At 41.5% G+C, this 18,101-nt stretch overlaps 1 protein-coding gene across 11 annotated transcripts in view; it reads left to right on the top strand.

Moving 5' to 3' along the window:
* foxp2 (forkhead box P2) overlaps positions 1-16,878 on the top strand; it is a 102,564-nt gene extending 85,686 nt beyond the window's left edge. For 9 of the 11 annotated variants that reach the window (XM_005915611.3, XM_005915610.3, XM_014329442.2 and 6 more), the window contains 7 exons: positions 3,079-3,289; positions 4,156-4,259; positions 4,416-4,517; positions 6,898-7,019; positions 7,189-7,258; positions 8,102-8,409; positions 13,071-16,878. In XM_005915611.3, the coding sequence (XP_005915673.1) occupies positions 3,079-3,289; positions 4,156-4,259; positions 4,416-4,517; positions 6,898-7,019; positions 7,189-7,258; positions 8,102-8,409; positions 13,071-13,215 (1,062 nt within the window). In that variant the 3' untranslated portion in view covers positions 13,216-16,878. The remainder of the gene's footprint in view (positions 1-3,078; positions 3,290-4,155; positions 4,260-4,415; positions 4,518-6,897; positions 7,020-7,188; positions 7,259-8,101; positions 8,410-13,070) is intronic. The other 2 variants (XM_014329449.2, NM_001315538.1) reach the window with 2 other exon arrangements.
* Positions 16,879-18,101: the final 1,223 nt, after the last annotated feature.

Below are 18,101 nucleotides of genomic sequence, written 5' to 3'. Positions count from 1 at the left end.
TTTCTGTTGCAAAAGCTAATAGATGGGACAAAAGAGAGCGTGATTGGCCGGTTTCCAATGGCAGCTCGAGTTTGCACCCAGTAGAACTGCAGATGCAAGACAGAAAATCGACCCCACAGTTTGATAAAAATGAGCAGTCCACGCTGGCCTATCAGGGCTGAGAGTGAGTCCTATTTTTTCATTAGTGAAGCCCGTGGCTAACTAATACCAGATGAATACAAGACACTGGTTCACTGCCTCCAATATGACCCTATTCTACTTCATTAAATGCTACCTTTTGGCCATGCCGTAGATGGATGCGAGTCAAAGTTAGCATTTCTCTTTCTCCCAACCTTGTGTGTTCAAATGAGCGAGAGGTAACAAAGTGCTCACTTCTTCTGTTTGGCTGTAATCACTTCCACTTTGTAAAAATGGAACTCTACGCCACTAAGCCTCGAAGGCAAGGAGTCTGCAATGTTTATGTTTTAATATTATAAATATACAATACATCCCAATATTCATATACAAGGGCATTTATTTAGAATCTAGTTTGCATGTTTAGTGCACTTTTTCTGCCATACAGAACGTGAGTGTTTATCAGATACCCTGTTTAAAAAAAAATACCTCAAGTTTTTCACAATTCAGGGTCTAGTAAGCACGTATGTAACAGGATGCACGGAGAAAACAACATGAAACATTTCAAATCACACACAAATTTGCACATTGCATACTTTGATGACGGCATAGCTGGCAAGGAAATGAATTGCTATTTTTATTGAAGGTGTCAGTTGTGTGTTTGTGCAGTGTGAGTCTGTCAAAAAAACAGTAAAACAGTGCTTAACAGTGAAAGACACAACAGGGAGCACTTGGAGTGTAATTAATGGTTTGTGTTCAGATAAAGTGATGTTTAAAACATTACCTGGTACACGCTTTAAAAAAAAGTAGATAATATTAGGAGTAGCTGTACACACTTGATCCGATCTATTAAAACAGGTTAATATGTACATTATTTCCATAACCTCTAAAGTTTCTTTCTCATTCACCGTACTCATCCCTTGTCCCAGCCCATCACTACAGCAGCTCATTATAGCTAAGTGGGGATATAATTATCATGTGAAAACCACTACATCCACCGGAGTGTCTCAAACTTGACATTTTATCGTATTTATCAACACATGCCACAAATGACCGCCGGTACCTTCTCCTCAGCCTCGCTCCTCCATCTCTCAGTGCCTTCGGCGCCCTCATTCCCTTCCATCTTTCAAGTCACTTTTAATTCAAACTCTCGCAATGGATGCATTCCACTTGTAGATTCACAATTAAGGCAATTTGGTTTGAATATGTAACGATGTCATTACCATTCCGACTAAATTAGAGCAGAGACTAAAAGGTCAGTTAGGAATTTTCCAGTCGGTTAGAGCCTCTCACATGAGATTTGGGAAGGAAATGCAAAAGTGGTGGAAAAGCTGGACGATTAGCAAGCAGAGCTGGCAGCAGAGCCAGAGGTAAGCAGTGCTCTCCTCGCCTCTAATGTCAAAGGAGGGAAGGAGAGAAAGACGCCAAGTGCACATGTGTGTGGAGTGGCTGTCACTGTCCGTGTAAATTCATTCAAGTGTCTTTTGTATGCTCACGCAAAGAAAGAACTCAAACTCCCACTTCCTATACTTCCTCATGCACTGAAAGTCACACTGAATTAAGGACAAAGAATCTATTACATTTGTAATCTTTCCTGGAGGAATATTAGCTTTCAGTTGTGTTGTTGGGTTGAATTTCTGTGATTGACTGTCCACCTACAGAGCAGTTTAGATTAGACTAAAACTCAGGCTAGGCTTTTTTGTAGGGGGAAAAATACTTGCTTTATGATTCTTCATTAGGAATCTACACTGGCACACACTGAGTCATATACCTCTGTCACACTCAAGGCACACTGATAGTATCTCAAGCCTGGCCATGAAGAAAGTTTTATTGTGTAGCGACTACTTTGTTACAGTACTGTTACTGTTTTTGTTTCAGACGCCATTCCTGAATTCTTCTCACTAACAAATTGCAGATCAGTTCAAACTAAACATAATGTAATTAGTTACTGTAGCAGTTGTTTAATGACATATGCACCACCCAGTGTTGAGATTTACAAATGCAGACAGTTTTAGTTAAAAGCAACATAATTAGTTGCAGTTTGACCCTGTGCATGGCATACTTTGTCCACGGAGTTGCTTTGATTTGCTAATAGTGTCTTCATTTAAATATATAGAATCTGAAAGTGACAGGAGGGATTTATTTTGCACTAGAACCTTTTTGGTTACATTATTTTGGTTAGTCTAGTATTGACAAATCAGAGTTGAGTATGAAACAGTCCCATTAAACACAAAAAGCGAGAAGTAGTTGGTAGAATACAATTACAAAATCACTGGATACAGTTTGACCAAAATGTATTTTTAAAACATATTTGGGCCTGTCGATCAGATAGTAGAGTTTGCAACCTGTACACAAAGGCTGAGAACTTCAACCCATCTTCTCCCTACTTTCCGATCACCCCGTCAACTAAAACTATCCAGGAAATAAATAATTTAGCCTTCCCCTTTTGTGACATATCTCAAATCTGTTGTAAGAAAAGTTGTGGTTAGAGACTAGGGTCAGACAGCCCATGTTCGCGAAAGCACTCCAACAGTGTAGAAAAAGAGTTTTGATATGCTCATTTCCTCAGTGCATAAGAATTATGGGTGGCTGCAGTGGGGTAAATGGAAAGGGAGGAAGGAAATGAGAGAGGGAGGGTGTGATAAATAGAGAGATAAAGAGAGATGGGGCCAGGATAACACGGAGGCTGATCGTTGGATAATCTTGAACAGCGTGCTCTAATTAGAATTCTTATGATACAATTTGGTGGTTGTAATTAGTGGAGATGGGCTGGCTCCTCTCCACGAGCCTTGTTAGTGGAAACACAGCTGTGTTAGAGAGGAGGAGAGCAGACACTCTGCTCTGTCAGAGAAACCACAAAATAATGCCTTCCTCCTCCTCCTTCCCCCTTACCCCCCTCCCCCAAGTTGTTTCTGTCTCTTTCACGCTCTCCACCAATCACATTCTGTCTTCCTCCCATCGCAGCTCAACTTGGTGTCCAGCGTCACCATGTCCAAGAACCTGCCCTCGGCGTCACCCCCCAACTTACCTCAGACACCGACCACGCCCACAGCACCTATCACACCCATGGCTGCAATGCCCCACGTGCCATCGGTGCTGGGAGGAGCAAACGTCCCCAGCATGGGAGCCATGCGCCGACGCCACTCGGACAAATATTCCATGCCTTTGTCGTCAGGTAGGACCAACTACTCAGCGCAGCACCTAACACAGATATCAAAATACTTCCAGTTACTGAAAAATTCAATTCCTGATTGAATTTAACATGAAGTGGCTTATTCTCATTTTTATATATTTTATATATTAGTTATTTGACATAAACTAGAATGCCACTTATCTAGTTTAGGATACGTTTCTGTTTTTATCTATTGAAAAAATTATGTTCAATACCCGGAGCTCTGGACTATTAATAGTAATTTCAACTAATCATATTCTAGCAGTTTAGCACACACACAGACATGAAAGTGAACACACACACACACACACACACACAACTGACATAAATGCATACCCACAAACCGCAGAGGCTTGTTGGTCTTACCAGTGTGAGCTGTCTGGTGGTGGGTTTATAAAAGCAAGCGTGTGTTTAATCACTCTATATGTAAATAGACAAGAACTTCCTCTGTGCATAAATATTACATGAATGTTAATTAAGTTCAAATAATGGTGGGAAAAAAAATACAATATTTATTACATTAAGACATTCAATGTGTTAAGCTTTGCATTTTAAACGGGACGTCTTTTGATGTTTATATTTACTCTCTGTGTTTAGTGTGGAGCAACATAAATTATTCAACTTGAGCCTAACTAACTACACGGATTTCATTTTATGGGATGTATTAGTGTTTAAGATCTCTCACGAGAGAGATTAATTAAAAATGCATTTTGTTAGACATGGAAAATGTTGATTTGATGTGCCCCCTTTCTCTGTCAACCCCCCTCCATCCCCATCTCCACCCCAATCCTTACCCCACCCCATTTTAATTTGATGTAACCTTGAGTAAATTCAATACCTAAAGGAATAAAATGTGCCAATTATTTCAGGTGGTGACACAGTATTTATTTTTCCAGAGATTGCCCCAAACTATGAGTTTTATAAGAACGCAGATGTCAGACCGCCATTTACTTATGCAACCCTCATAAGACAGGTGAGTGGGAAATAAATTAACTTTGCCTGATTAGATTAAAATTAATTGCTGCATGAATCGTGGCAGCTCTGCCTCTCTCCTCTCTGTCTGTTGTTGTATGCGTGTCAGTTACCTGGTCTCGTTAGTCAACCGTTATTTGATGTCATCTCATTTCAGGCTATCATGGACTCTGCTGACATGCAGTTAACACTTAATGAAATCTACAGCTGGTTCACGCGCACGTTCGCTTACTTCAGACGCAATGCTGCAACTTGGAAGGTAACCTTCATGAACACCCCTCTTCACCCTCCCGTGCACTTTCACTCCCATCACAGCAAAGCCTGCTCCTTCCTCCTGCTCAAGTCAAACACAAAACCTTAAGAAAGCATATATTTGCTCAGCACAGAGCGATTAGCACTCCTCTCCCCTTTCCTTCCAACCTCTGTCTTGAATGGAGCCCTTTTCTTCTTCTTATTTATTTTTCCACCGTTCTGCCTTTTCTGTTTAGAAATGACAGGCGAAAGAATTATTCTCCCCTCAGATATCGTTTTCTAATTCGGTGCAATTAATAGCGGAGGCTTGGCGTGGAGAGGAGAGGGCTCTGACGCACTAATTATACAGCAGCCACTCCATCATCAGCACCTTTTGTTAAGAGATACACCCCTCCTCCTAGTCCCGAAAACCACCTTCTCTCGCATATCATTGGTTAATTAGGAAGAAAGATGGCTGTTTGCCTGTTAACCAGTTCTCCACTGTGCGGAGGCCAAAGATGCATGCACACAGGAACTCAATGTACACGTGAGCACATACATTGTGCCTGTGAGAGGGGTTAAGAGTGTGGAACTAAAGCAAGGGGGGCAAAGTGAGAACTGGCCTGTCATGGAGGGAGCACTCTTTATTTACTCACACAAAAGGGCCCATTTGTATATCTGTCCCTACAACTTTATTGTCCTGTCCCCCCAACACAAAGATGGTGAAAGATATTTTTCCTGCAGCACATGTTTTAAGCAGAAGTGTGCCTGTCTGCTGATAAAGAAAGCCCGATTTAAGCACCACTGTCTTCATTGCTTTCTTTTTTTGTTATTTATCCTTGGCCCCTGTATGTCATTTGTTAGCTCCCTTTAGCCTTTGTGGCTGCACAGAGGACTGGAGGGAAAACTCAACGAGCCGCTCATCAGCATGCGAGGCGCGTCGCAGCACTAGATTTAGCAAAGTGAATTAATTTGGATTTGGGATGCAAATGAGCACATGGGTGTGTGATCACCAATACAAGAGGACACGTAGTAAGATGGGTGCCCTTTTCCAGTTTGTACAGCGCGCTCCGTGTTTTGCTGCGTAGTGATGTTACGATATGTTCTCACTGGCACCAAACAACACCGCTGCCACCAACATCACCACCGCCACCAGCATCTGAACGGTTTCAAATCTTCCCTGCTCCTTTTTTAGAAAAATATCCTAATCTGCCCCACCCTGCACAAAAGCCAGTGCGATCTATTTACATCTACAGCCTTGCGCTTCCCTTTGTAAGCATTAGGGGGATGATCAGCGATCGGCCTGTCATTTGATTAATGAAGAGAATTTGTTTTTAAAAAAAAGGGGGGAAGAAGAAAGGAGAGAAATGAAAGGTAGTTTAATATCTCAGCTTGGTCTCATAAGCTCAAAAGAGGGATCTGCACCCCACACCCCACTTTTCCTTTCTCTCTCTTTTCTCTCACCCAGAAGCTTATTAGTTCTAACTATATAGCATGCATAATAAAACTGCTCATTTGCTCATTAATATTAAAATTATCATATTCAGAGCCATGGGCATTAAGATCAATCAAATCCTGGGATTTTCAGGTCAGATGCGAGATCTGCTTATGAGGTTTTTTTCTTTCTTTTTTTTCTGAATCCCTTTTTCTTGAGCAGTACACACCAAGCTAAGGGAGATGATAAATATGAGAGGCAGGGATATTAAAGCCAAGGTTATTATTTGTAGAGTCTGATGCATGTTTTAATTATGGACGTATTGTCATATTAATAAAAGAGTGCTTCTTTCTCTAGCTATTTCTTATTTAGTAATTAATGAAAACACCTTATTGTTTTCTTTTAATTTAACAGCAGCTTTGATAATAATATCGAAAAGATGATCGTGTCATTTTACCAGAGTATTTAGACATATAGAAGTCAGTTCAGCTTAATGCCCTGACTTCTGCAGGAACACACTGTCTCTAACACACACAAACATAGGGGCCTCCTGACGACTTTTTTTTTTTTCTCCCCCTTCCAATACTGTCATCTTTTAAGCGATGTGTCCATTAAGAGCAATGCTTTTCTGGAGCAGGAAGGGTTACTGACATCACATTATCAAGGCCGGCATTACCACTTCTGTCACCACCATAAGCCATTCGCTATGCTGATTACCTCCTTTTAGCCTACTTACTCTGATTGATATGTACTGTGTGCAGGACTTGTAAGAGCATTCGCTCTCACTCAATTTTTTACTAATTAAATCAATGGTGCGTGAATGTTAAGAATTTCTTCAAAATGCAGGGGAAAAAAAATCAATTTTGAAGCCTTCCTCGTCTTCATTTTTTTTCTTGATGGATAATGAATGAACATGACTCGCTTTTTTTTTTACCTCATCCCTCTGACCTGTGCGTTATTTCTCTGCCTCCAGAATGCTGTCCGCCACAACCTCAGTCTGCACAAGTGCTTTGTGCGCGTGGAGAATGTGAAGGGGGCAGTGTGGACAGTAGATGAGGTGGAGTACCAGAAACGCAGGTCGCAGAAGATCACGGGGTAGGTGCTCTGCTGACTCATAGCTCCAGATCAGTAAAAGATTAAAAGGATCAGTGGAAACGTTGTTAAATACACTCTGCACTCTCTTATTAGCATTACATTACACATTATGTTATGAACTGATTGACTCATTTGTTGTTGTTTGTTTTGCTTACTTTTTTGTATGCAGAAGCCCATCACTTGTCAAGAATCTGCCCTCCAGTCTTGGCTATGGAACTGCACTAAATGCCAGCTTACAGGTACAGACCAAAACCTTGAGCTGGCTGCCGGTGTTACTTGATTGACAGACAGGACCACTGCCTGAGTGACTGAATGATTACAGTTAATGTGCACAATAGAACTCCGTATTCATACTTCCACTTTGCATATGAGGGAGCAAGTTTTTTTTTTCTTTTTCTAACTTGAATTACCACCTTGTTCCTTGCTTGTGAATTTCTGCACCTCTCCACTCACTCTGCTCTCTTCCGGTCTGCCATCAGACAGAGAAGGCCACCCTGTGGTTGAATCAAGGAGCAACTCTCGCTCCTTGATTCCCTTCTTTTTCCCTTCTTTCAGCAGTGGCAGCCACCCTAGATTGATAGCGGCATGTGCAAATGCAAGGGCATGTGCATTAATATTTATCTAACCTGTCATAAATGATTTGCCTTCATAGTGTACGCTGGCGAGGTGCTCATGGCAAAAACTTTAAAAATTTAATCACCGTATATAACTTTAATGCTCAGCAGGCGAAAGTGTCAAGAGTTTTTATTATTTGGAGGTAAAGTTTTGGGGGGACTTTTTTTTTTAATAGCCACACCACACAAGGGCACAGGAATGGCAGGTGAGGGGAAGTAGTTGTCAGGAAAGTGTCACATGGGGAAAAATAGTTTCCAGCTGAACAACACTGAGCCACGGTCTTTAAATAATTACTGTGTTAAATCATAATATTCACTCTTCATACTGCCTCTAAACCACCAAAACAACTGTGTGACAGTAAATGATTACTCCCTCTTATGCACCCAGTTATTCAGTGTTCCTGGACCTGTCTCTGTCTATTCAAGTTCTAATTCCTAATATTCCCTACTTGTCTCTTCCTCCCACAGGCTGCCCTAGCAGAGACCTCCTTGCCTTTGCTGGGAACCCCAGGGCTCATGGGGAGTGGTGCCACAGGCCCGATGGGAGGCACCTGCCACGGCCTCCTCGGCGGAGACCCGTCCGGACTGACCGCAGGAAGTCCGCCTGGCCAGTTGGGAGGGAGCCCACCGGGGTTGCTGGGTGTTAGTCCCCCAGTTACGCTGAGCGGCAGCCCCCCCATGCTGCTGCAGTCAGCCCACGAGGACCTCAACGGTTCAGTCGACCACCTGGACACCAACGGACACAGCAGCCCCAGATACTCCCCTCCAGTACACATGTAAGCTCCTGCACATAGAAGAAAATATACCTGCAAGTAATTTAACTCTTGGGGCTACTTAGACCTCTAAGAACTCAAATTTGTGCACATCATCTGCACTTTTCTCAGATTAAACACTGATCTTAAGACATTGTCTAAGATTCTTTTTAGAAAACCTAAAAGCTTTTTGAAACACAAACTACAATTCACCCCCAGTCGATCTCATTAAAAGCTGCCGGTGCTTATACTGCCCTTTACTCAGCCCATAACAGCTGCTGTGTGGATTTAAATGACAACCATTACAGCATACCTATGATGTTGCAGCATGCACACGATGGATCAGAGTTCCTATTTCATGCTTCATAATGTTAAATGTGGTGGGTATGCACTAATTTACACCTCACACATTTTTAAGAGTGCTTATCTAAGTATGCAAGCACACATTGACCCCTCCCCTTTGTACGCCTACGTTGAATTCCTTTGTTAGTTTAATTGCCTGACATTTAACCCTCTGTATCAGTATTTATTTCAGTTTTCTCTGACCCAAGGGCAGGGTTCAATTTCCAGTACGTACGATATCATAAGCAGACTTTTTCTCATCCTTTATCTTCTGCTGTAATTTGATTGTCTTTGTGCTTATACCTGAGGTGAGGCGGACGCTTGGCCAACAGTTAGTCTATAAATAGGCTCTATTACACATTTGTCTTTAATTACACCACCGTCTGCATTATAGGGGTTTAGCTGCTGTATTTTATGCAAGACTGTGCCTATTAATATTTAGCAAGTGTAGCATTAATTACTTTAAAAATCTCTCCCTTCCTCATCCCTCATTTAACGTGGCTAAGAGAAAGCGAGTGTGAGAGAGAGTGAGAGTGATTTTAAAAATTGATTTCATGTGACTTTTAGGAATGTCTGGGCTGCTGATGTCACAAAGAACTATCTGCGTAAGCACTCGCTGTGGAAAAATGAAGCACACACGGAAACAAACACAAAGAAATGATTCTTATATGATTCTCGTCCACTCTCCTTCAAAGACCATGTTGGAAACCTATCAGCTAGTCACTTCTTTAATGGATAAAAGATGCACTTCTGCTTCATGTGACTAAGTGTATCAGAGAGAACAGAGGAGTGTTTGGTTAGTCCTTAGTACCAGACATCTATACATTAATCTGTTTGGACATGTTTACCCCTCTCTGAAAGGGGGTAATAAGTGGAGCAAATCTGCCCAGCTCCAGACAGAATCCAGTGTTACCACTCCCTCGGCTCATTTAATTTTTAGTAACAGGACAGCACTTCCTTTTTCTTGCATTCTCTTTTCTCCGGCCGCACTAGCCTTGACACTTGCAAGGGTAGCTAGATTAGAAGATTAGACGCATCCATCCATCCTTCTCTTCCTCCCTCGGTCCCCGCCCGCCTTTACAAAGCCACAACAACCTCAAAATGGAAGAAATGTGTTTTTCATGAATGGCTTTTCAAAGATGTGTTTAAATAATAGAGTGGCTTGTAGCACTAAACTAAATAGTACATCACCTTGAAGGCCTTTCTCTGGAGAGGAGTCCTCAGCACAAGCAAGTCCATTCAAACCTCTTCTTCTCCTAAATGTCCGAAGGTTAATGATATCTACTTAACTGCAAAGCAGGCTGCCCCGGGCCATCCCGGGTTTGTGCATACTGGTGTGAGCGTGTGCACGTCATGTAGTTTTGGTTCTGAATACTTATGCAGAAGTGCCACGCTGTCTAAAAACTTTATTGTATTGATTATTTCATTTCGTAAAACATGTTTTAGGTTGGAGCCGCGTAATCCGTGTCCACGTTGAGTGAGTTAGATATTTAATTGCACCAATCTTGATAACAGGATTAAAGACTGTAAACACATCTTTTTTCAATTTAAATGTCTAAATGAATGACTGGTTTTAGGTGAAACCAAGTCTATTGTTTATATTTCCACTGAAACCTTTGGCTTTGTTCAGTGTAGCCACAGGCTAAAAAGTAGTAGTGTCCTTAACACCAGTCCAAACATCTGCAAACCTCCTCGCAACAAGCCCTGAGTGATGTAGTTATTGTTCACTCAACTGATTCTGAGATGAGAGCCAATAAACGTGTCATCACACTGAGGCCCAACTCTCTTTGGTGTCTGAAATTTTGCAAACTTTTATTGCCCCCTCCTTCACTACCAACCCTCCCTCCCTTCCCCAGGCTGCCTGCACTCCTCTCATACTCTATCTTCCTCACCGCACTACTTCCCCTGCTCCCCCATCGCAGCCTACCATTAGATCCATGCACTAATGATCGCATTTGTCCCGACATACCTCTGCATGATTGCAGGTGCTAATCTCCAATTGATGTGAGAGCCAGGCATCTCTAGAACCCACACACACATACACACACTCGAAGCACTGCGTATTTATTACATCGCAAAAGTCCTGCTGAGTGACTCAATAATGGCAGCTAGCTATTAAGTACTAAATGGCTCATCCACATATTTTAATAAAGTGTCACAAAGCCTGTGAACGTTATCGTCGGAGCCACACAAACATCAAATGAGGTGCATGAGAACACATTCCAGTCTGCCAGGTGATCCACGTGATGCATTCAAGTACAGACTCATTGTCATTTTCGGGAAATGGTGTTTAAAAAAACACCATTTCTTCTTTATGAAACACTTTTTATTGTGCTCGACATAACTAGGGATGCATCACTTCACTCGCTGTGGGCACCAGCTGAACAATGATTTGTATCTGGTGCTAGTATACAAATATAAAGTACTGATCAGCATCAGTGGACATATTAAATGTTTACAGCATGGCGTTTATGAACAGCTATAACTAATGAGTGAAAGGTGGGGTACAGCCTCACATAGTGACCTAAACATCCCTTTATACAGCCACATTTTAGTGTCTCAGAAAGTGTTTTTGTCCAAGCACTCATGTAGAACATAAAATATTTCAGCAACAAATTTGTAACTTTCTGGCAATCAGCCCATCATTTTATCACCTTTCAACACCAGTTTTACTCTCCATCGGCAACATAAATAAATAACTTAATTTTAAAAAAATCTGTCTTTCCATGCTGTTAGCTGTTACATCGGCAGGTAAGAGGACGTGGAGGTGTTGTTGTCTTATCTCCCACCTTCTGTAAACCTGAGGCACAGAAACAGAAAGGTTCATCCGCTCCTGTTCGCATCCTGCTAAGATCAGCCTCCCTTTCTCATCCCACCACATCAGAATATTAATTTACAGTATTTGGCTCTGAATATTAAAGTCATCTGTACCTTTTAAAATTCTTTTCAAATTCAAAGTCCCCCCTGCCCTCCCCGCTTCCACTGATGAAGGCAACCCAGGAGAGAGGCTTCCTAACATACTACCACTTGATAAGTCTCCCTCTCTCTCTCTCCCCGCTCTCCTCTTTCAGAGTCTAGGGGGATTTTCTGATGCATCCGATGTGTCAAAAATAATTAGCTTTTGTCAGATTTATCATCATGGCACAAACCCCTCTCCCTGACTAGAGCCCCAGATCGTGTTATGCCTTGTTTGTGTGTGACAGCATTATTATTCTTGTTAGTGGCCCGACACTTCTTTTTTCCCCCCGCCCACTCCTCTGTTGTTCTGAAACATAAGGCGTCCTGTGAGCAGCGCCATTGCTGCTTCCTGCCCAGTGCTTATTGACACTGGCTAAAGATATTCATCCATTTAGAGTTAAAAACATGTATCATGGTGTCCGAGCGAACTGCCGGGGCTGAAGTTGATTAATGGCAGAACCTAGCTGCCGGTTTTTCCTCTTGAGGAGCGACACGCACAGCCCCTGCATATTAACGAGTGGCTGCGCTTTCTATTAACTAGATAAAAAAGCCTCTCCTCTGCCTTTGCTCCAGGGGGCTCAGGGATGAGAAATTCTCCATTATTTATTATGTGGCCTGTTTTTCCCCCTCTTTTTTTCCTTTTTCATGTATTTCAACCTGGTGTCATCAGTAAACTTTTAAATGCCAAACATGTCTGGAACATCACAGCTTATCGGCCTTACAGAGGCCATGTTTTTCATGCAATTTTCATGCGCTTACTTACAGTAGACGTGAGGCATCATGTCGAATTAGTGTCTCGCAAACAACATGTTACTTTCTAGATAATGCATGTAACGCCTGTTTTTTTGATGCCACTGAATATTTCTCTGTTAGCTGAACACAGTCCATGCAGTAACGGGAATTACTCCTCCACACCTCTTTTGCACATTGCGTTATGGTGGTAATAAGTCACCTGACTATGTTCCCTTCATAATTTACTTGTAAATGAGGTTTCCCTTACTTTAAATGTTATACTTTACAGTTTACCATAAAATCATGTGTATTTTTCCTCTGGCCTGTATTGCTATTTATCCATTGTTTTGGTATCAGTTGGCCAGTTGTGGAGATTCTGATGCAGAGGTGTCTGCATTCGTTGAAAAGTAGAGAAACTAAATGGCCCACAAGCCTTTATCTGCTTTTTCCCTAAAACATGTGATTTCGTTTCATTACATTCAACAGATGCAAATGCAACCATCCTGATGGATAAATAGCACTGCATGCCTGAGAAAACTTGTCATTTTCTGATGAACTGTCCCTTTAAATGTGATCGTGCTGCAGGGATTTGTCATTGAATTAAAGAATAAATCTAACATTTATCATTTATCGCCTATGTGCTTGCGTCATAGGCCACCCATTCACATAAAGGAGGAGCCACTTAATATGGACGACGACGACTGTCCGATGTCACTTGTGACGACAGCCAATCACAGTCCAGAGCTGGAGGAGGACCGGGAGCTGGAGGAAGGGAACTTATCGGAAGATCTGGAGTGACTAGGATACAGTTTTTGGTCAACATATCCCTTCACCGAACCGCACTGTTTCTTTCACACAGACCTCCCGCAAGACTAGAAACCACTCCACAGTCCAAGCAACCACAGCTGACTCTCTTTGTCTCTCTCACCACTGGGACTATTTATTGAGCATGTATCCGGATAGAGACTGGGCCAAAGGAACTCTTTGTTGCAGCCCTTTGGGATCCCCCAAACACAAGCAGGCATAAGATGTCTGATTGGGAAAAAAATTGAACTCTTTGAGACCTGTTTCATTAGGGGATGGCGTGGCCACATACCGTGTAAGGATGATAGACTCATGGATGGGGAACACCATGTTCCGTTGAAAGCTAGCGGCCTCATATACTGCCAAAAAGGAAGACATTTTATGTTTGTGAATAATCCAACCCACAGTAGTTGTTAATGTCTAGAGACAATTGCTGGTTCAATTCAAGTTGTTGCTCTGTTATCATTTGCACAGGAGTAGTCTCAGAAATTTGTGTCACTGCCTGTATGTTGCTACTATTATGAAACCCAGTATATTATTTTCAGCTTTCTTTTAAAACCATTGTTAATTTCCCAAATACGATTTCTTTTTAGATACCACCAACTGTAAATGCCATTCCCCAAATCACACCAGAAACGGAACTGCGGTACCAAGACTGTTGTTGCAGCTGTCCATAAAAAAAACACCAAAAACACAAAAAAAAAAAACAAAGGAGAAAAAAAAATAAGAAAAAAGTTGGCTTCCAGTCTGTTATCTGTTTGTGAATAAACAAAAAAAATTTAAATTAAGTTGGGGAAGAAATAAGTTTGTTAAAAAGCGCCATTTCCAAAACAAATGCATTTCTGCATAATTTTCTTCTCACTGTTCTCCTTTTACCTCCTCGTTCGAAAGCTTTGTCTACCTTCAAACAGTCACAGGCAACAGCTAGAAACCAAAGCCAACACTAGCAATGGCCAATAGCTTATAGACAGAAGCCACCAAACTCCTCTTGGTCCGCCTTCTGCCACTTTAAACTAGTACAAAGAGAAGCTTTTGTTCCGCAAACTACCTTGGAATAACCTCTGGGATTGTTTCATTTAGCCCTATACAAAGATGATCATGAGGAAGATGGAGGGAAAATAAAGGCTGGTTTTGATGTGAAATTTGCTAACTCATACAAAAAAAAGACAAAACAAACAAAAAAAGTCCACTTTGGAGATTTTCTGCCAGACATACCATAGGTAGGAGGTGATGTGATGTTTGAACTGCAGGCATTTTGTGCTGTAACTGGTAGAGAGCAGCTAACTGTAAAAGTGGATCATGACCAAAACATTTGTGTATTCAATGGAAGTGCAGAAACATTGTGTTGTTGTGAATTTTTATTTTATTCTATTTTTTTTTTTACTTTTTCTTATGCATTACACATAGTTGTTTTTTCTTTATTTATTTTTATTTTTTCTAACCTGGTGAATATGTATTGTTCTAAGTGGGACTGTCAAAATAATGTCTTTATTCCGTGGCTTTTTTTTCTTTCTTCCGAGCCGCGTCAAAACCGAAACTGAAAACATCGCTAACCAAACATGAAGAATATCTAGTGAAGCCAAATAAGTCACATTTTCAAGTGAATATGAAATGATGTGGCTTGGTTACCGTGGAAAAGCAAATAGTAATAGCCATTGCGGAAGAGGATTATCTACCTTTTTCTAGGTGAGATTTGCTTTAACTTCATCAAATCCTCGTCGCGTGGGTCTGTGCAGCTTCCAAACGCGTACGAAAGGCATCGCCACTGATGGCGCTCTGGGTAGACAGCCAGCTTTTTATATCACGCTTTAGGGTGACTTAAAGAGAGGTAGTTACTGTGGAAACTACGTCCCATCATTTCACAGCCAGTGTCATCTAGAAAAGCGTTGTTGCTTTAATGGTCATTTATGTTTTCAGTAAACCAAAGTTACACAAAATTCTGCCTCCTCTTGTATGGGATAAAGAAAACCTGAAACTACACACAGTATAACTACACAAACACACACATGTGTCAGAGACTAGCATACACAGACCTTAGGCTTGTGGTCTGCCAGCTTTCTTGTTTTGGTTAAGTCTCCAGCTGCTGAAAACGTATGCTGTCAATGACCTGACGTGGTTTTGTGTCTTGCTGCGGCAGCGAGCAACGTGTCTGCTCTGTTTAGACCAAAATGGAAACACACTGTGCATATGTATGTTTTCAAGTGTTGTGCCAAGCCAAAGAACAGGGCTTGTAAGAGCTTAACACACAAGACACGTGCGGTACTGTACAAACGCTCAGCTTGTAAAGTACACACACATACACATGCGTACCAGTTCCACGTCAAGAGGGTACTGGGCCCTGGAACAAAGCTTATCCCTTCAATACTTAGCTGGAGTCAGCAAAACGACTTGAAGACGACGTTCTTAATAATCTTATCACACCAAATAAAAAGGACGCTGCGTCTTTCCAAAAAAAAAAGAAAAAAAAGGGGTCTCCCACTTACCCAAAAAGGCTTTCTAAAAGCTCCTACCTCTGCACAACAACCAATTCAGAACAATTACGACGGATTGCACGAGTTACGAGAATGCCACAAGAGCTGTTACACTTTACTGCGCTTGTCTCATAGGACGTGGCTCAAGCCCAACGTTTACATTCCCTGCGTCAAGATATGGAAGATTTGCATTGTAATAGGTTGTCCTCAAAACATTTGTAGAATGATAATGTATAGATTATCTGTAAGGGAATATTGTGTTTTTTTTAAAATGCATGTCTAAAAAAATCATTTGGTGGACTGGAAACGAGAACTAATAAAAAGAATATAATAAAAACCATGGGGATGATGGCCTAACTGTACGTACAATGCATAGGAGTGCGTTACCTCAGATATACTGTTTTGGGAGGGATAAAAACCTGTCAGCCACAGAATGCATATTACCTGTAGATTTGCATGGGTTTTGTATAAATTAAGTAAAAAAAAAAATGTCTAAAATAGTTGCTTGCACATAATACCAGAAAGACCTCCAGAACTGCGATCTGCTCCTCCACTAGATTTTAGGATTGTCTGGATTTTCTGGGTTGATTTTTGTCTGTATTTTGATAACTGTGCATACTTATGTAAAAAAAAAAAATGTTGGTGGACCCATAAATTTACCAGACTTTTTTCTAAGAGGAAAAAAAAAATCTCAGTGTTTCTTTTCTGACTTACCTGAATTTTTACTGTTTCTCTCTCATTGCTCGCTAAGAATAGCAAACTTGCTTTTTCTGCATCTGCTTTGCGTAGCTGTAAGGCTTAACCTAATGTGTGTATTTATTGCTTGTACCTCTGTGCATACTTTATGAAGCATTATGTCTGGCAGTTGAGTCATGTATCCTTTCTACTGCTATCCTTCTCTAATAATTGAGAATATGATCCCCCTATGTATACAGTAAATTGGGACTGTAGCAAACATATGTTTATGTAATTGGTGAGAACTTTTCTTTGGTTTGTTTTTGTTTTCATTTCCTTTTTGATCGATCGATCCAGCGACTTTTTTTGATACTTTTCATTAATGTGTACTGTGTCCATACGTTAAAAGTTCTCTGACATTAGAAGGTCATGGTTGAGAATTGTAACAGACATTATTTTCTGTATTCATGGCATTTCACTGCTGAATAAAATAAAGGACCAAAACTTGGAATTTGAAAAGCAACTGTCTACCTCCAGCATCAGAGAGTAAATTATTTTCCCTCCACTGTTGTATCTTTTATTCTACAAAGGCACAGCCATGAAAATCTAGCTGGCATTACACTTTTAAGGTTTCAGGAGCTGCTACTTCAGAGATGTGAAGGAAGGGGGTGGAAAAACAATTAAAATTTAATGTATGTGTTACAAGCCTTTTTTCCAGCCTCCAGTACCCAGAGTCTTGTTTAGAGGAGCGGGACAAGGCACTGTATTGCCCACCCCTCTGGACCTGTAATGGGTTTAGCCTTTGTATGATTCAAGCCCACTGCTTTCATGTACCGTACGCGTGTCCCAGTCTACACCCAAGCACTGCTGTGTACCTTTGAAAAGCTTTTGTAAGAAGTAACTCACCCAACTAGACTTCATTTCTGGGCTACATACTGCAAAAGTGGTTTTGGCACAAACCGCATTATTAAGTCTGTTGCCATGTAAAAAATATCTGCCTTATTAGCATCACGGCTCTGTGTCATGTACAGAAAACAAAGATGTGAAATTTCACCAGACATCTTCCATCTTCCATAATCTCAAAGACAGCAGCTTCCTCTTGACACTTGAAAAGACAAAAAAAAAGCTTTTTACCCTCTCGACTGATGGATGTTGACTGGCCTAACGCAATGACAGGCAATGTGGCTAAATCAACTCCAGCAGGCCTACCACACCTTGTCGGTCATGGAGCAGCCACACACTGACACCCTCATTGAGATTCAAACTGAATCTACCATGACCAATAGGTTGCCCATTAGCTCGTCTGTATGCCGAGAGCCTTCTACACGTTCCAAAGGGTGCTCAGGGACATCGTGGGACTCTTTGAATCATATCCGCTGGTCATTTAATCGTAACGCTGATGCGTGTTCTTTTTCCTTACCACATGATGTCCCATGAGAGGTCAGAAAACAACAGCATTTTTCATAAAAAGGCACACAGACGCACTTGTCTTTCTTCACCCCCCCACCCCCCATGACAGTCCCAGACATCAGCCTTGGCAGGCTGCTGTTATCTCCTCAGCAATGGCGTTCCAGAGCATTAGCTAGCTCGCAAGGCACTTGTCTTCCATGCTGTTTATGCACTTGGAAGTGTTTGTGAATTCAAGTGAGGGATTGCATACGGAGTGCAACAAGGGCCGCTGTGTACTACACAACATCAGAGGGAGCTCCGACATTAAAGTGTGAGAGCGCCTGC

Source organism: Haplochromis burtoni, unplaced genomic scaffold (genome assembly GCF_018398535.1).
Source record: "Haplochromis burtoni strain Fernald_Lab_line unplaced genomic scaffold, NCSU_Asbu1 Contig_14, whole genome shotgun sequence".
NCBI classification, from domain to species: domain Eukaryota; kingdom Metazoa; phylum Chordata; class Actinopteri; order Cichliformes; family Cichlidae; genus Haplochromis; species Haplochromis burtoni.
Note: the sequence above shows the minus strand (reverse complement) of the source record. Positions and strands in the feature narration are given on the sequence as shown.